We start from the raw sequence: 19719 nt of genomic DNA, 5'->3' as shown, positions 1-19719 counted from the left end.
TTTTTTCTGATTATCAACAGTATATGCCGTCTCCTCCATAAAGGTTTTTCTAATCTCCCAGGGAAAGGGGTTCTTGTCCTCTTCTGAACTCAAAACAATATTACTTTTGCCTTTCTTCCAGCATGCATCTCTTCATGCCCTCTATTTTTACATATTTGTATATGCTCAATAAACGGTGCTTTCCTGTGAGGGTAGAAACCATATCATACCTCTTTTGCATCATACACACTACTTTACATATATTAGGTCTTTAACACATCTGTTGACTAAATAGATACCTTTAACAAAATAGTTCCCATAGATTAATTTGGGACTATTCCTTTGATTTCATAGGACTACAAGGGATCTACCTTATATTTACTGAATCCAAACCCCATGACTTAAAATGCGGGAATAAGACACTGGCAGTTAGATCACTACTATGGCGGGGAGTCTTTTTCCTAGGCCAGCCCATCCCACTGTATCAATTTGCAGTCTTTCATATTAGGCAAGCCTATCCTGTTCTTAAGGAAAATCGAGGCAAACAACGATAGGAAAGTCTGCTTGAAGTCAGGCATTTGTAAAGTGTAAGTTAGTATAATTTACCTGATGCTTTTTTACAGGGTTAGACAACTAACCCCCTTATGGTTACCTAACATGTGTATGGTAAAGTTAACTCGTAACAAACAATAAAGAGAGGAAGAGTAATAGATCTATTTTATTATTTTATTTTATTTTATTTTTTGAGATGGAGTTTTGCTCTTTGCCCAGGCTAGAGTACAGTGGCACAATCTTGGCTTACAGCAACCTCTGTGAGAATAATAGTTTTTTTTTTTTTTGAGACGGAGTCTTGCTCTGTCGCCCAGGCTGGAGTACAGTGGCCGGACCTCAGCTCACTGCAAGCTCCGCCTCCCGGGCTCACGCCATTCTCCTGGCTCAGCCTCCCAAGTAGCTGGGACTACAGGCGCCTGCCACCTCGCCCAGCTAGTTTTTTTTTGTATTTTTTAGTAGAGACGGGGTTTCACCGGGTTAGCCAGGATGGTCTCGATCTCCTGACCTTGTGATCCGCCCGTCTCCGCCTCCCAAAGAGCTGGGATTACAGGCTTGAGCCACCGCGCCCGGCCATTGTTTCTTTTTTTTTGAGACAGAAGTCTCTCTTCTCGGCTCACTGCAACCTCTGCCTCCCGTGTTCAAGCGATTCTCCTGCCTCAGTCTGCCGCCCCTCTTCCCCCAACCCATCCCGAGTAGCTATCCCCTAGATCCTGTAATCCTGCCACTATATCTGGCTAATTTTTGTAGTTTTAGTAGAGACAGGGTTTCACCATGTTGGCCAGACTGCTCTCGAACTCCTCACCTCAGGTGATTCGCACGCCTTAGCCTTCCATAGTGACGGGATTACAGGCGTGAGCTGCCGTGCTGGGCCAGAGAGTAACAGATCGTTAACCTGGTATTCAAATACCCACAAATCCCTGCTCCTAAACTTCCTAACTGTAAACCTATTTATCCCATGTCTGTAGGCCAAGATTATGTAAAACTGAACTGCCGATGGGTTTACATGGTTCACTCCAGGTGGACTGAATCCCTTTACCATCATACTTCCAAAGCTTACCAGTCCCTTAGGTCTATCAAATGCCACTTCCTCTTTCTAGCCTTGCCCTCTTCCCTTCAGCTAAAAGTAACCTCTGCCTGACTTAATGGCTCATTCCTGTAATCCCAGCTTTTTGGGAGGCTGAGGTGGGAGGATCACTGGAGCCCGGAAGTTTGAGACCAACCTGGACCATATAGAATCTGTTTCAACAAAAAATAAAAAATTAGCTGGGCGTGGTAGCACGCACCTGTAGTCCCAGCTACTATAAGGAGGCTGAGGTGGGAGGATCACTTGAGCCCAAGAGTTCAAGGCTGCAGTGAGCCATAATCACGCCACTGCACTCCATTCTGGCAACAAAGCAACACTCAACTCATAAAATCAAAGTAACTTCCACATTCTGAAGTTTGCTATTTACTTAGGGCATCAAATCTCTCTAATGTTTGAGTTACTTATGTCTTCTCTTCCCTGCTGTAACAAGCATATTGAAGGCAGGGTTTGTGTCTGATTCGTCTTTTTATCTTAAAGAGCAAGCTTACAAATAAGGGGCCATGAATATGTTACTTTATTCAAGTCACCATCCTCTCTCCCTTCAGCTTCAGCAAAAGCCTTCCAACTGTACCCGAGATTCTACTCTTGCTCTCCTACCCTGATACTTTCGAAACACATTGGCTCAAGTCAGTACCTTATTTGGAGCCATCCACAGACTTTCCAAGTTCTCAACATGCCGTCTAAGTTTGCTGCTATCACTGGTCTCTTGCTTTTTTTCCTTTCTTTCTTTTTTTTTTAAATCATGCTAAGCACCTCCTGTCTCAAATGTCCTTGCATTTCATTTGATGTTCTCTCAGTCTAGAATAGTAGTTGTTAGTAGAAGATGGTTTAGAATCCTGGAGACTGTCTGCCTCCTGACTTCACTGCAGTGCTGAAGTCTTCTTCCATAGAAATCCTCTTCAGCCACTCTCTGGCACCTCTATAAGTCTGTCCTTGAACCCTGCTTTAGTTAAGTCTCAACCCTGAATCCAGAGTGCCTAGTTTAGAAAGCTGGCTTTCCCACTTACAACGTGTATGATTTGGGGCAGGTTAATTAACCTTTTCCTGCTTCAGTTTCCGCATCAGTAAAATGGAAATAATAATTACACATATTTATTGTTTAGAACAGTGTCCATCTGGAACATGGCAAAAATTCAGTAAGTTATTGCTTTTCTTCATAGTATTTACTACATTTTATTACATACTGGTCTTGTCTTCTACATTAGAAGTAAGCTCCATTAGGGCAGGACTTTGTATTACTGATGACTTTATCCCTAGCTCCTAGTGCAGTGTATTTAGTGTAAAGGCCTTCAGTATTTGTTATGAGTTAATTTATTGAATGTTTAAAAAGCCATAAATTGCGATAACAGAAGAAAAGAATTATAATGAAAAATAAAACGCAGTCCGGGCACGGTGGCTTATGCTTGTAATCCCAGCACTTCGGGAGGCCGAGGTGGGTGGATGGATCACAAGGTCGAGATCGAGACCATCCTGGCCAACATGGTGAAACTCCGTCTCTACTAAAAAAAAAAAAATACAAAAATTAGCTGGGCGTGGTGGTGTGCACCTGTAGTCCCAGCTACGTGGGAGGCTGAGGCAGGAGAATCATTTGAACCCAGGAAGTGGAGATTATAGTGAGCACAGATTGCACCACTGCTCTCCAGCCTGGCAACTGAGTGAGACTCTAAAAATAAATAAATAAAAACATAAATAAAACACAAAAAGCCATAAATGATTGTATTATTTTCTTAAACAGGCTTGCTGTAACTGTGTGAATATTAACACATCTATTTATTAAAGTTTGTTGCAGGGAGAAACCTTGGGTTTTAAATTCAAATAGCAAATAACCATAAAGTGGAATAATATGTACCTGAATGAGTCTAGTTGACCTTACTGCATTATCAAACTTGACTAACTAAAGGAAACTTTTTTTTTTTTGTTTTTGAGACAGAGTCTGGCTCTGTCACCCAGGCTGGAGTGCAGTGGAGTGATCTCGGCTCACTGCAACCTCCACCTCCTGGGCTCAAGCAATCCTCCCGCCTCAGCCTCTCAAGTAGCTGGGACTGCAGGCGTGAACCACCATAACTGGCCACTTTTTGTATTTTTTATAGAGACAGGGTTTTGCCATGTTGGGCAGGCTGGTCTCTAACTCCTGGCCTCAAGTGATTGGCCCGCCTTGGCCTCCCACAGTGCTGAGATTACAGGCATGAGCCACAGTGCCCGGCCTAAAGCAAACTTAATATGTGATAATATCAGTGTACTAGAAGTAAAAAAAAAAAAGTACAAGATGATTACATAAAGTGCTTAATATAGTGCCGAGCACAAAGTAGCTTCTAAATAATTAAAGCAAAATAAAAAATACTCGAAAAAGAAAATGCCATAATGTAGAAATTATAATTTAAGACTTGACAACTGTATACACATGTGTAACCACCACCCTGATCAAGATACAGAACATTTCCATCACTCCAAAGAGATCCTTCCTGCCCCTTTCCAACAAATCTCTTATTTTCCCAAGATGACCAGAATAAGGACCTTCCAAAGATGTCCATGCCCTAATGCCTGGAACCTGTGAATATGTTACCTTACCTGGCAAATGGAACTTTGAAGACTTTGAGATGGGGAGGATATCCTGGATTACCTGGGTGGGCCCAGTGCAATCGCATGAGTCCTTAGAAGTAGAAGAGGAAAGGAGAACAGGTCAGAGAGGTGCAGTGGTGAAAGAAGAGGGAGGAGAGATCTGAAGCATGAGAACTATGTGACCCACTCTTGCTGGTTGTGAAGATGGAGGAAGGGGACCACAAGCAAGGAATGCAGGTGGCCTCTAGAAGTTGGGAACACCAGTGAAGAGACAGGGACCACGGCTTTATGTCTATAAGGACTAAATTCAGCCAAAAGCCTTAATGACCAAGGAAACAGATTCTCCTGTAGATCCTCCAGGAAGAAACACAGCCCAGCTGACACCCTGAACTTGGCCCAATGAGCCTCATCCTGGACTTGTGACCCACAGAACTAAGGCAATGAATTGGTGTTTTTTAAAAAAATCTTTTACTAATCAGCCTTCTCAGGTTGAAAATGCATGTTAAGCCACTAAGTTTGTGGTAATTTGTTACAACAGCAATAGAAAACTAATACAAACCCACTTTCTGTGCTCTATCAGTATGTATTAGTCTTATCTGTTCTTGGACTTCATATACATGAATTTGAAAAAAAGTTTTTGAGACAGGATCTCACTCTGCCTCCCAGGCTGGAGTGCAGTGGTACAATCACAGCTTACTATAGCCTCAACCTGGGCTCAAGAGTGATCCTCCTATCTCAGCTTCCCAAATGATGGGACCACAGGTGCATGCCACCGTGACTGGGTAATTTTTGTATTTTTTTAGAGATGGGGTCTTGCCACATGGCCCAGACTGATCTTGAACTCCTGAGCTCAAGCAATCTGCCCACCTTGGCCTCCCAAATTGCTGGGATTACAGGTGTGAGCCGCCGTGCCCTCTGGACTTCTTATAAATGAAATGAATACAGTATGAACTCTCTTATGTCTGCCTTCTTTCGCTTAATATGTTTTTGAGATTCTTCTAAATGTAATGGTAATTTTATTTTTTACTGCTTATTATTCCATTATGAATACACGACAATTGACTTATCCATTCTCTTATTGATGGACATTTGGGTTGTTTCTAGTTTTTTTTGCTATTACGAATACATATTCTTGTACAAGTCTTTTTGTAAACACATGCTTCATATTGTGAAATATGAATACCTAGGAGTGAAATACCTGGGAGTGAAAATGCTGGGTCACAGGATGCATGTATTACTTAATTTTAGCAGTGAGTTCCAGTTGCTCCATATCCTCACCACTTCACTGAACTGAGCACTTACGATCCCTGTAGTTTATTCTATGATTTTTGTTTGTCTGTCTTTTGAGACAGAGTATTGCTCTCTTGCCAGGCTGGAGTGCAGTGGCGCCACCTTGGCTCACTGCAACCCCTGACTCCCTGGTTCAAGTGATTCTCCTGCCCTCAGCCTCCTGAGTAGCTGGGATTATAGGCACACACCACCACGCCCAGCTAATTTTTTTCTTTTTGAGATGGAGTGTCACTCTGTTGCCCAGGCTGGAGTGCAATGGCATGATCTCGGCTCCTGCAACCTCCACCTCCCGCGTTCAAGCGGTTCTCCTGTCTCAGCCTCCTGAGTAGCTGGGATTACAGGCGCAAGCCACCAGGCCTGGCTGTTTTGTATTTTTTTTTTTTTAAGTAGAGACGGGGTTTCATCATGTTGGTCAGGATGGTCTCGAACTCCTGACCTCATGATCCACCCACCTTGGCCTCTCAAAGTGCTGGGATTGTAGGCGTGAGCCACCGCACCCAGCCCAGCTAATTTTTTTGTATTTTTTGTAGAGACAGGGTTTCACCATGTTGGCCAGGATGGTCTCAATCTCCTGACATCGTGATCTGCCCACCTCAGCCTCCCAAAGTGCTGGGATTACAGGCGTGAGCCACCACGCCCAGGCAATTTATTCTATGTTAAAAACACCTTAATAAAAATATCAGGAAAGAAAATATGTAACAGAACAGTGTTTCTATATGCACTGCATATAACCATCTTTGAACACCTGTGTCAGAAATGTGCTATGGATACAAGGAATAAGACAGAAAAAGGGCCGGGTATGGTGGCTCATGCCTGTAATCCCAACATTTTGGGAGGCTGAGGCAGGCCGATTGCCTGAGGATAGGAGTTCCAGACCAGCCTGGCCAACATGGTGTCTCTAAAACTACAAAATTAGCTGGGCATGGTGAGCACGTGCCTGTAGTCCCAGCTACTCGGGAGACTGAGGCAGGAAAATCAGTTCAACCTGGGAGGTGGAGGTTGCAGTGAGCAGAGATCGCACCACTACACTCCAGCCTGTGTGACAGAGCAAGACTGTCAAAAAAAAAAAAAAAATTGGTAATTTACCGTTTTAATTAAATTAAATAATTAATTTACCAGAACATTTTCCTTCTGGAAAATCACTCTAAAATGAAATGAACTTTAGTGGCTTTATAACTGAGCTCAGCCATCTAAATATAATCTCCCTATATATTTAATTTGCTACTAATTTAGGCCATAAGAAATGTTTCTCTATTTCCATTTTAAGACATCTAACATTGCTGGCGGGAGGGTAAGCTGTTACAATCTCAATGGAGTAAAATTTAGTAATATTTTTCAAATTTATAAACGTTCCAAACCCTTTGACTCTGAAATTCCACTTGTAGGAATTCCACATATTTATTTGCACACATGCAAAATGTCTGTATAAGGCTATTCATATTAGTATTGTCTAGAATAGCAAAAGATTAGATCCAATCTTAAAAAAAAAAATCCATTAATGGAGTTATTAGGCAGCTAAAAAAAGAATGCTTTTTACTGTTTTAATTATGGAATAATTTCTAAGTGAAAAATAATATACACTTTTTTCTTGTGTATGCATATAATATCTGGAAAGATAGTCTAGAAACTGACAAGAATGGTCGTTTCTAGACAAGAGAGCTGTGTATATGAGTGAAAGAAGTGGAAGTCTTTATGCCATTTACTCTTCTGAACTTTGGACCATGTGACTATTAACTAGTAAAAACACACACCTCTGCATTACTATAGTAGACATTTTAGGGGAGAATCATAATCTGAAGTAAAACCAGGATCCTTTGGTTAGAGATATCGAATTATGTAGCTTAATTTTCTGATGAAATTAGAAAAGTTTAAAGTTTGATCAGTTATTTCTGTTTTTTTTTTTTTAGAGATGCTCAGGCTGGTCTCGAACTCCTGGGCTTAGGTGATCCTCCTGTCTCAGCTTCCCAAAGTGCTGGGATTATAGGTGTAAGCCACTGTGCTGGGCCTTGATCAGTTATCACGTTAAAGAAACAATAAATTTGGCCAGGCGCGGTGGCTCAAGCCTGTAATTCCAGCACTTTGGGAGGCCGAGACGGGCAGATCACGAGGTCAGGAGATCGGGACCATCCTGGCTAACCCGGTGAAATCCCGTCTCTACTAAAAAATACAAAAAACTAGCCGGGCGAGGTGGCGGGCGCCTGTAGTCCCAGCTAGTCGGGAGGCTGAGGCAGGAGAATGGCGTAAACCCGGGAGGCGGAGCTTGCAGTGAGCCGAGATCTGGCCACTGCACTCCAGCCTGGGCGACACAGCGAGACTCTGTCTCAAAAAAAAAAAAAAAAAAAAAAGAAACAATAAATTTATATTATAAAAGATGTAAAATTTATTCTAAGTCTACATCATGAGCTCCCAAATTGGTAATAATAGAAAACAATGGTTGGAGAGAAAGGGAAGGAAGATAATTTAATAGGTGTGGTATACAACCATCATCACCTTTCTTGGGGCAAATGAACTATTAGACAGGCTTCTGGGCCAGGTGCAGTGGCTCACGCCTACAATCCTAATACTTTGGGAAAAAGAGGTGGGAGGATCACTTGAGCCGAGGAGTTCCGAGACTTGCAAGGGCAACATGTTGCAACCCTGTCTCTACAAACAAATAATAAATTAGCTGGGCATAGTAGTGTGCACCTGCAGTCCTACCTACTGGAGAGGCTGAGGTGGGAGGATTGCTTGAGCCCAGGAGTTCAAGGCTGCAGTGAGCTATGATCATGTCATTGAACTCCAGCCTGGGCAACAGAGTGAGACCTTGTCTCTGAAAAAAAAAAAAATCCACACTCCCCTCCCTCAAAACAGGCTTCTATTTTGGATATTATTTTTAACTTATTTATACATTAAACATCTAATTAATCTCTTGAGATGCTGATTTATAGAAAAAAAGAGACAAGTTAATGATGGCTACCTTTGAAGTCAGGCTTAAAATAGTAACAATTCTTTGACTTTAGCCTTTTTCAACTTCCATTGCATTTCCATACACATTATACTTTTTGCTCCCAAATCCTGTGCAGTAGATTTGAGCAGGTTTTATTTAGTTTATGTATGAGGAAAAAAAATAAAAAGATACCTCAGAGAGGCTGATTTGCCTAAAGTTGCATGAATTTTTTTTTTTTTGAGGTAAGATCTTGCTGTGTCACCCAGGTTAGAGAGCAGTGGTGCCATCATGACTCATTGCAGCCTTGGCCTCCTAGGCTCAAGCAATCCTCCTGCCTCAGCCTCCCAAGAGGTGTGTGCCACCATGTCTCAGCTAATTTTTAAAAATTTTTGTAGAGATGGAATCTTGCTATGTTGCTCAGGCTGTTCTCAAACTCCTGGGCTCAAGCTATCCTTTCACTTTAGCCTCCCAAAGTGCCATGATTTCAGGCATGAGACACTGCACCTGGCCTAGTTGCATGATTTGCATGAGCTGAAACACAGTACCCTGGTGCTTTCAGTATTAGAGTTTTCATACTTTCTAATTGTACCTCCCTAACCTTCAGCCCCCGCTCTCTCTCTTACTCTAATATCTCACAATCAATTATTTTTTTGCTGTTTATATGTCTTCTAAGGGAAATGACAATTTTAACTTTGGTGTAATATTTATTGCACCTATCTACTTAAATTTTTTTTAATGTACAAAAATTGCATTAAAACATCAATATGCAATTATTTTCCCACCACTCAAAAATTTTAATATGTATTGAAGATTTTGGCAAAAAAATATGCAAAAGACAAGAAATATAAAAATAACTTACAACAAATTTCTAAAATCCCTCATATATTAAAATTGGTAAGACAAAAATATGATTTATAATACATGTTTGCCATTGTGTTATATATAAGAAAATAGTACTCATACTAAATTCAACCTACTTATCAAAATTCTTAATATAAGAATGAAAATATTCAAATGGTTATAAATAGACAGGTATTAAAAAGTTTCTTTTGGACAACATTCTTTGGTGCTGATAAAACTGCATGTTATTATCTATCGTAAAGTCTTTTGAGACTTTACTACATATCTAGTTACAACTGGAAATAAAAAAATATAAATTGGATATGACTATAGAAGGTAGTTATAGGGTATTTTGATTTCATGGTGCTCAAATGTTTATGGACAAGTTTTACTTATTAAATTTTGAAATAACTACCTATTATTTGGTATTTCTTATGTATGTTCCAGAAATTAGAAAAAAGTTACCTCCATAGGCAGAGAATTCAACTGTGAGTTGACAATTATTTACGATTGTCTTAACTGGCTGTTTCACAACATTATGCAGCTAAGAAAGGATGAAAGCTTACCACTGCTTGGATACCAGCTTGATAAGCAGCTTGGAATGTCAAATATATAACAAGAAATGAAATATTCTACTTTAAAGGAACATGGTAAGTAAATGAATAACATGGACACAACTTAGTATAAGTTCTTTAACCTAATAAATTATTCATTTGCAAATATTACCAAAAGTAAAAAAAATTTATTTTATAGAGTGGTTGATTTTTGTAATACATCAAAAACCGTGATGTTATACACTTCCCTATTCTCACTGCTTATATCAGTGGTTGAAGTTTCTCCCAAATAATTTAGTTTACATTTAAAGTGGCAATACAGGTTTTACTTAATGGACTTAAGTTATAATTAGAAACCAGTTTTATATACAGAAAATCCATAAATATAGAACTTTTATTCCTATTTTATCCTTAGGCTATGCAAAAAATGGACTAAAAATTTTTCATTTGGGTCTTTGTAATAAACATGTAAATACATATTTACAATGGAGATGCTTCCTGATAGAAAGTAAACAGAAGTAATTTTGGTCTTCACTAGAATCCATCATATCTATTTTTGAAGATGATGTAATACATCATGTTTACTCAAAATTTGATTCCTTTTATACACATAATTTAAATAATTACTCCACTTGTACCATAATGCTTCATTCTGTATTTAAATTTCCTTTAAGAAAGATTCCTTGATCCAGTAGTAGGGAACTCTGTTTCTGTACAGTTAATGTGAAATTTTATCCTTCTGGCAATGTCACAAATACTGAGTCATTTAATCTTCATTGTTCATACTCCAGAGGTAATTCTTGAGTTATCTCACATGATGTAAGTACCATCTTTGCAGTATTTCATGGACTCCATTTGTTTTGTCATAGCAAGAACATCATGAAATCCAGTACTTAGGCCAGACATATGTTGAAAGTATGCCTCCTTTTCCACTTGAATTGTTAAATTGTTTACTCCAGCATCTTTAAGTATTCCTGTAACCTGTTATAAAAATCCATACATTTTGAAGCATTTAGAGTAATGCATTTAGTACATATGTCTTAATATGCTGTACATTGTTGATATGGGTTGAGTATCTTTAATCTGAAAATATGAAATCTGAGATGCTCTAAAATCTGAAACTTTTTGAGTGCCAAGATAGTGCTAAAAGGAAATGCTCATTGGAGCATTTTGGATTTGGATTTTCAGATTAGGGATGCTCAACTGGTAAGTGTAAGGCGAGTATTAAAAAAAAAAAAATCCCAAATCGAAAACACTTCTGGTCCAAGCATTTTAGATAAGGAATATTAAACCTGTGTCACTTTTTTTTTTTTTTTTTTTTGAGACGGAGTCTCGCTGTGTCACCCAGGCTGGAGTGCAGTGGCACGATCTCGGCTCACTGCAAGCTCCGCCTCCCGGGTTCACGCCATTCTCCCGCCTCAGCCTCTGAGTAGCTGGGACTACAGGCGCCCGCCACCACCCTGGCTAGTTTTTTGTATTTTTAGTAGAGACGGGGTTTCACCATGTAAGCCAGGATGGTCTTGATCTCCTGACCTCGTGATCCACCCGCCTCGGCCTCCCAAAGTGCTGGGATTACAGGCTTGAGCCACCGTGCCTGGCCAAACCTGTGTCACATTTTTAAAATAGTTACAGGCCGGGCACAGTGGCCCAGGAAGGCTGAGGCAGGAGGATCGCTTGAACCCAGGAGTTTGAGACCAGCCTGGGCAACACAGTGAGATCTTGTCTCTAAAATGAATGAGTAAACAAACAAACAAACAGTTACAGTAGTCCAAGATAAATCTTCAAAGTAATGTTCATCATTTAGTTAGTTAAAATATTAGACTCTTTTAGGTCAGTAAATTACTGATTTGACATTCACAGTAGAAAAAGAAAACAGCCATTGTTTCCAATTTGGCACATTTAGAATAGGGCTTTTAGTAACTATTCTGATCGCTATCTCCAAACATAGCATATACCCTGCCAAGTTGATTATTACTAATTTAGGAGTATATTTATAATAACTTATTTTTTGATAATCTACTGGGAACCAAGATGAACCAAATTCATAAATGAATTTTTTTACATTAACTAAAGCTTATCCTCTAAACACAAAACTTCATTAATTTTAGCAATTTTTAGATATAAAACAAATCTAGACATAAAAAGTAAGTGATATTATCATTACAGAGTTGGAAGATTAGGCTGGGAACGATGGCTCGCCTGTGAACCATCGTTCTTTGGGAGGTCGAGGTGGGTAGATCACCTGAGGTCAGGAGTTTGAGACTAGACTGGCCAACATAGCAAAACCCCGTCTCTACCAAAAATACAAAAAAAAAAAAAAAAAAAATAGGCGGGCATGGTGACGGGTGCCTATAATCCTAGTGACTTGGGAGGCTGAGTTAGGGAGAACTGCTTGAACCCAGGAGGCGGAGGTTGCAGTGGGCCGAGATCATGCCACTGCACTCCAGCCTGGGCAACAGAGTGAGACCCTGTCTCAAAAAAAAAAAAAAAAGAGTTGGAAGATTGATATTTTTGAATAGTAAATGACTACTGAGCCATATAACTTATGAGGTATACAATTTGGGGTATGAATTACCTCAACTGAAATTACTTTAAAAACAAAATATTTTACCTGCTGTACTATTCTTTGTTCTAGCACATCAGATGTCACCTGTATATGAATCGTTCCTGCCACAATACTAGCAGAATGACGCCAAAAATGGGGGTCTCGGTATGATATTAATCCTTCAATTTTCTGTATCTGTCAAATAAAAGAGGTGATATAAACGGTCATACAGGCTCCTTTACACAACACAATGGAGATACTTTCTGACAGAAAGTAAACACACAGGTTCCTTGGTCCAGGATCACTATTAAGCTTATTAAAAAAACAAAACAAACCAAACAAAAAACCAGCCATAATGAGGAGAAGCCAGAAGCAGGAAGCAATAGAAGATGGGAAATTAGCTTAAAGTAAAGGTGCCTAAAATATTCTGATCTATTTCTGGAAGCTACAGATGTGTGGGGGAAAAAAGATATCTCATTTAGGAATGATGCTCGTATGGCAGTTCGGAGTTGGAAGGCAAATGGGTCTTACAGGTATCTTTATTTTGTTTGTTTTTGTTTTTTTTTGAGACGGAGTCTTGCTCTGTCACCAGGCTGGAGTGCAGTGGCACCATCTCGGCTCACTGCAACCTCTGCCTCCTGGGTTCAAGCAATTCTCCTGCCTCAGCCTCCCAAGTAGCTGGGACTATAGGCGCCTGCCACCACGTCTGGCTTCTGGTTTCAAGTATATTAAAAAGGCTTTCCCTATCTTCGTGATTATAAACATATTTTTCTGGCCAGGCGTGGTGGCTCACACCTCTAATCCCAGCACTTTGGGAGGCCGAGGTGGGTGGATAGCTTGAGATCAGGAGTTCAAGTCCAGCCTCGCCAACATGGCGAAACCCCGTCTGTACTAAAATATAAAAATTAGCTGGGTGTAGTAGGCCTGTAATCCCAGCAACTTGGGAGGCTGAGGCAGGAGAATCGCTTGAACGTGGGAGGCGGAGGTTGCAGTGAGTTGGGATCGTGCCCCTCCACTCCAGCCTGACAACAGAGCAAGACTCCGTCTCAAAAAACAAACAAAAATATTTTTCTGTTTAGTAGTTTCATAATTTTTTTGTCATTTACATATTTAATCCACTGGAAATGTATTTTTATGTAATATGGCATAGAGATAATAGCTTTTTTTCCCCCACCAAGTAGAGAATTAACCGAAAGTGGGTTGTTTATGTCAACTATTTCTCCCCAGTGATCTAAAATACCATCATTGCTATATACTGAATTCTATAAACTCCTGTGTCTGTTTCTGGACAACCTATTATTTTTATTTCTTCTTTTATGCTATATACCATAATTCTTCATTTATTTTCATTTTTTATTATTTCTTCTTTTACAGACGACCTATTATTATTATTGTTACTTTTTTTTTTTTTTTTTTTTTTGCACTGCCCAGGAACCAATCCCAGGTCACAAGAATGGGAACTTATTATTTTTTTAAAAGTTGATTTATGTCTTTATTCTTACGCAAGGACCAAACTATTAGTTTTGTCACTTAATTCTGTTACTTTATAATTACAAAGTAGGATCCTATTAATTAATTCTGTATGTTTTCTTATTCTCAAGCACTAACTCTTCCAAGTAAGTTCCAAATAATTTTAGAACATCACAAACCATAAACAAAAATATCCAATGAAGGCAACTAAATTGAAATCTAAATAAAATAAAATCAACATCATTATAATAAAGAGTCTTCTCATCCAAGAAAATCTCATCCATCTACTCAGTCACTGTTTTATGTCCTTTAAATAAAACTGTATTTTTCTCATTTATACCTTGCATATTTCTTGTTAGGTCAACTTATTAAATTTTAAATGCTACTTTATATTTCTTTTTTGGCCTCTTTTTGTTTTGTTTTATTATTTATTTGGGTGTTTATTTTATTTCCAGCAAAGACTTCAAAAATGTGATTTTCAAGGAAGAAAGTAGTGAAGAAATTACATACAGTACCTTTTCTAAAGCAATATGTAGTTCTTTTTCATATTCTGGTGGCAATCTCAGGAGTAGAACCTGGCAGGCATCTTTAATTAGTGGAACAACACTGAGAAATATTAATACAGCAATAAAAAGAGAACAGAGCGGGTCAGCGATGAACCATCCAAACTGCTCTATAAGAATTGTGGATACAATCACACCAATGCTGCCAAGTGTATCTGCCAAAACATGTAGAAATACACCTACAAATAAAATATATAAGGACATTAAAAATTAAGGCACATCTAATTTAGTTTTTAAATACATTCTACCAATATTACTGGACACCTACAGTGTACCACATACTTTGCTACTGGCTACTACTTCAAAATGCCTAAAACATGATCACTGCCCTCAAGGAATTCAGAATACAGTGGTAAAAATATAAGGACATGGGCATTCATGACACAGCGTGCTGAATTTTATGGTGTACTTTGTCTGGAAAGGCTTCCCAAAAATCATACTTGAGGCAAGTTTTGACATTACCCAAATTATTTATATTAAGCAATCAGAATAAACAATTCATCATAATAAATGATTAGTACTTCCTCCATTTTTTTTATAGTGCAGTAAAAGTTTCTAAAAAAGGAGTAAGAATTTCCTTTTTGTAATGAGGGTTCATAATGGCACACTGTATTTACCTTGCAACTAATATCTATTCAGCTGTTACTATGAAAAGGACTCTATAATTATAATCATTTAAACACTAACATTTAAGAACAAATATATTTTCATTTTCTTTTTTTTTTTTTTGATACAGAGTCTCACTCTGTTGCCCAGGCTGGAGTAAAGTGGTGTAATCTTGGCTCACTGCAACCTCCACCTCTCAGGTTCAAGGGATTTTCGTGCCTCAGCCTCCTGAGTAGCTGAGACTGACTACAGGCGCCTGCCACCACACCCAGCTGTTTTGTATTTTTAGTAGAGACAGGGTTTCGCCATGTTGGAGGGACAGATCTTGAACTCCCGACCTCAGGTGATCTGCCTACCTCGGCCTCCCAAAGTGCTAGGATTACAGATGTGAGCCACTGTGCCTGGCCTCATTTTCTTTTTAAAAAATTTTCTGTGACGGCCGGGCATGGTGGCTCACACCTGTAATCCCAGCACTTTGGGAGGCTGAGATGGGCGGATCACCTGAGGTCAGGAGTTTGAGACCAGCTTGATCAACATGGAGAAAACCCATCTCTATTAAAAAACAAAACAAAACAAAAAAACCCAACAAAATTAGCCGGGTGTGGTAGTGCATGCCTGTAATCTCAGCTACTCAGGAGGCTAAGGCAGGAGAATCACTTGAACCCAGGAGGTGGAGGTTGTGGTGAGCCGTGATTGTGCCATTGCACTCCAGCTTTGCAACAAGAGCAAAACTCCATCTCAAAAGAAAAAAAAAAAAAAATTTCTGTGACATCAGAATTCCTGCTATATTTTTATTTTCATTTTATTTTTTTTTCTGTGTTCTACAGCAAGATTCATTTTCATTAAAATTTTTAAAATTTTATTGTGGTAAGAACAATTAACAAGAAAATTTTAAGTGCACAAAACATTATCAATGACTTTAGGTACAATGTTGTACAGCAGATCTCTAGAACTTGTTCGTCTTGCCATTAATACTTTACACCTGTGGGTTAGTGACCTCCATTTCCCCCTCATCCTAGTCACCATCAATCTATCCTTTGGTTCTATGAATTTCATCCCATGTAAGTGGAAGCATGCAGTATCTATCTTTCCATGACTGGCTTATTTCACTTGGCATAATGTCCTTAAAGTTCATCTATGTTGTCACATATTATAGAACTTATTTATTTTTTTAAATTAGATGCCATGCTAATCTTTGCTGTACTCTTCTAATTTTAGTATATGTGTTGCCAAAAAAAGTATAAAATGTTCCTTTTTAATTTTTTTTTTTAAATTTTTTGAGATGGAGTCTCGCTGTGTCTCCCAGGCTGGAGTGCAGTAGTGCGATCTTGGATCACTGCAACCTCTGCCTCCTGGGTTCAAGGGATTCTCCGGCCTCGGCCTCCTGCGTAGCTGGGATTACAGGCACCCGCCACCATGCCCGGCTAATTTTTGAATTTTTAGTAGAGATAGGGTTTCACCATATTGGCCAGGCTGGTCTCAAACTCCTGTCCTCAGGTGGTATTCCCGCCTCAGCTTCCCAAATTGCTGGGATTAACAGGCGTGAACCACCACACCCCCAACCAGAATATCCCTTTTTATAAAGGCTGAAAAATATTTAATTTTATGTGTGTTCACGTAAGAGTATTTTCTATAGCGATAGCTTCAGACCTTTCTTTTACTCACAGATTGCTTTTTAAAAATCTTATCATACCAGAAGCCCAAAACTTAATACAAATAAACACAGAGGGTCAATTTAGAACACAGTCGAAAAGTAGGATAATATTTTGCAAGGACTCACCCCTCATGTTAGCATTCATGCCTCCGCCTGCAGATCCGTGGCTGTGACCATGCCCATGGTCACTGTGTCCATGCATATGATGTGAATGGCTGTGATCAGATGAGTGACAGCTTCCTTGAGAAGCTCCATGGGCATGGCTATGGGCATGGCTAAAGGCACAGATACCAATAAGGTTTACTATCAGCCCTCCAACTGAGACTGGCTAGCAAAAGGGAGAAAAAAAACCCTTTAAATTAGTAATTTAAAAATAAACTTGTTATTTAAAAGTTATTATATAGCTATATATGTTTTTCTGTTTACAGTTTTGAAAGTATTTACAGTAAAACCTTACTAGGTTTCAGTAAGTCCAAATTTTAAAAATATGAATTTTAGAACATTTTAGAAGAAACATTTTAACTTTCAAATATCAAGCAAAATTGGTAAGTAGAGGAATTTGGACTTATTTCAATTAAGAATGGTATGTACTTGGTTTATGGTTTATATATAAATAAATGATGCCAAGTTTTGTTTATTTAAGAGTTTGAAAGTACTGTTTACTAGGGCAAGCATACACTGTACCTGAAATCTTGTTTATATTACTAGGTAAATTTGAACAGTTTATATGCAAATAATTATAATTTACTAATGAGCAGATTCCAAATATGGTCTTATTATGTCTTAAACACAGTAAAATTTTCCAAAGTAAAACAAGTATAATGAAAAAGCAAACATACAATAGTAATCGCTCATTTATTTAAACTAAAAACAAACTTTTTTCTTTGGTAGAGACAGGGTCTATGTTGCCCAGGCTGTCCTCAAACTCCTGGGCTCAAGTGATCCTCCCGCCTTGGCCTCCAAAAGTGTTGGGATTATGGGATTACAGGCATGAGCCACTATGCCTGGTCTCTCATTTTTTTCTTAACAAAGTGAATGAAATTACTTTAATTTAATGGTGCCACAATAGTACTCCAAAGGATAAACAAAGTTACTTATCCTTGATTATCTGCTCTTACAAAATGATCTTGAATAGTAGTAGCTCAGGGTGTTAATTTGTCTACATCTACAATTTAAAGCAATCCGTTTGTTTTATAAAAGGAAAATATAAAGTGAGAAGGACAAATACTTTTAATTACTTTTCAAAAGTAGTAATTATTTACTTCTTCCTGTGATTGGGACCATTTGACTCCAGATTTTAATATGTCATTAGGCTTTATAAGCTTGTAGATGGTTAATGACTTTGAATGAAACCAAGTACTGCTTACAGAGACTCCATCATCTCATAAGTACTCCTTCTCCCCTACTGAAAAATACATCATCATTATGTATTTTATCAGGAAAATAAAAATGTAGAAGATGAAAGTCTCCTATAATTCTACCACCAAGGGTTAGTCATGCTTAAAATGGTGTATTTTCCATCTATGTACTAACATACATACACATAACACCCTTTAAAACCAACAATGTAATCATAATACTCTTTTACAATTTTTTTCTTATTTTGAGACAGAGATTCGCTCTGTCGCCCAGGCTGAAGTGCAGTGGTACGATCTCAGCTTATTGCAACCTCTACCTCCCAGGTTCAAGCAATTCTCCTGCCTCAGCCACCCAAGCAGCTAGGATTACAGGCGCCCGCCACCACGCCTGGCCTGCAGTTTGTTTTTCACTAGTACATCTTGTAAATATTTTCATGCCAGTATATACAGATATATCTCATTCTTTTCAGTAGCTCCATAGTATTCTATTATATAGATAACAATTTTATTTAATTACTTTTTTCACTGGTAGACAGTGAATTGTTTCCATTTTTTCACTATTATAAATAAGGGTACAATGAATCATGTACTACTTTTTTTTTTTTTTTTTTTTGACAGAGTCTCTCTGTCACCCAGGCTGGAGTACAGTGGCGCAACCTGGACTCACTGAAGCCTCTGCCACCTGGCTCAAGTGATTCTCCTGCCTCAGCCTCCCAACTAGCTGGGATTACAGGTGTGTGCCACCACGTCCGGCTAATTTTTGTATTTTTAGTAGAGATGGGGTTTCACTATGTGGACCAGACTGGTCTCAAATTCCTGACCTCAGGTGATCCAACCACCTCAGCCTCCCAAAGTGCTGGGATTACAGGCGTGAGTCACCACACCCGGCCTGAATCATGTACTTCTATATGTTTGTGTGAATGTTTATGTATGATAAATATTAAATGTCAAAGGATACAAGCTCTTAAAAACTCAAAAAAGTCTATTTTTCCAAACTTATTCTAGAAACATTTTACTCATGTATGCTTCCACCAGCAAGACTCAGAGCTGCTTTTAGTCATTTAACAACTGAGTTCCTATGACAAGCCAGGTGCTAGAACTTACGAGTTGATAATACATAATTCAGGTCCTGAAGATACTTATATAATCTTAATTGTGGAAGAATGACAAATTAAATAACTGCAACTCAATGTTGCTAAAAGAAGAATGCACAAAACATAATGAGAATACTGAGAAAAGGAATCTAACAAACTTTGCGGAGATAAGAGGGGGATTAAAAGAAAGTATTTACAAAAATTAGCGGGGCGTGGCGGTGGGCACCTATAGTCCCAGCTACTCAGGAGGATGAGACAGGAGAATCGCTTGAACCCGGGAGGCGGAGGTTACAGTGAGCCGAGATTGTGCTACTGCACTCCAGCCTGGGTGACAGAGCAAGACCCTGTCTCAAAAAAAAAAAAAAAAAAGAAAAAAAGTATTTCACTAGAGGAGACACACAAGCAAAATCTTGATGGAGGCTGAAGGGCAGAAGTAAGGAAAGGACATGCCAACTACAAGAAACAGCACATGTAAAGCTTTGGTGGTAGAGCGAGAACATTAAAAGTTGCTACAGCTGGCCAGGCACAGTGGCTCACGCCTGTAATCCCAGCACTTTGGGATGCCAAGGCGGGAGGGCTTGAGGTCAGTAGTTCGAGACCAGCCTGGTCAACATGGCGAAACCCTGTCTCTACAAAATATACAAA

At 39.0% G+C, this 19719-nt stretch overlaps 1 protein-coding gene and 1 long non-coding RNA gene across 4 annotated transcripts in view; one reads left to right on the top strand and one right to left on the bottom strand.

The window, feature by feature from the left end:
* Positions 1 to 12554, top strand: part of LOC116274906 — a 34035-nt gene extending 21481 nt beyond the window's left edge. The window contains exons 2-3 of the long non-coding RNA XR_004183731.1: positions 9775 to 9880; positions 12420 to 12554. This is a non-coding gene — a long non-coding RNA (uncharacterized LOC116274906). The remainder of the gene's footprint in view (positions 1 to 9774; positions 9881 to 12419) is intronic.
* SLC30A5 (solute carrier family 30 member 5) overlaps positions 3887 to 19719 on the bottom strand; it is a 32502-nt gene continuing 16669 nt past the window's right edge. The window contains exons 10-13 of one of the 3 annotated variants that reach the window (XM_031666197.1): positions 16749 to 16950; positions 14315 to 14541; positions 12396 to 12524; positions 3887 to 4265 (exon numbers count right to left, since the gene is read on the bottom strand). In XM_031666197.1, the coding sequence (XP_031522057.1) occupies positions 3993 to 4265; positions 12396 to 12524; positions 14315 to 14541; positions 16749 to 16950 (831 nt within the window). In that variant the 3' untranslated portion in view covers positions 3887 to 3992. Of the gene's footprint in view, positions 4266 to 9952; positions 10766 to 12395; positions 12525 to 14314; positions 14542 to 16748; positions 16951 to 19719 lie in introns of those variants that run through there. The other 2 variants (XM_031666199.1, XM_031666198.1) reach the window with 2 other exon arrangements.

This window comes from Papio anubis, chromosome 5, assembly GCF_008728515.1.
Source record: "Papio anubis isolate 15944 chromosome 5, Panubis1.0, whole genome shotgun sequence".
Taxonomy (NCBI): Eukaryota; Metazoa; Chordata; class Mammalia; order Primates; family Cercopithecidae; genus Papio; species Papio anubis.
The sequence above is the reverse complement of the archived record's forward strand: the minus strand, read 5'-3'. Positions and strand labels throughout refer to the sequence as shown.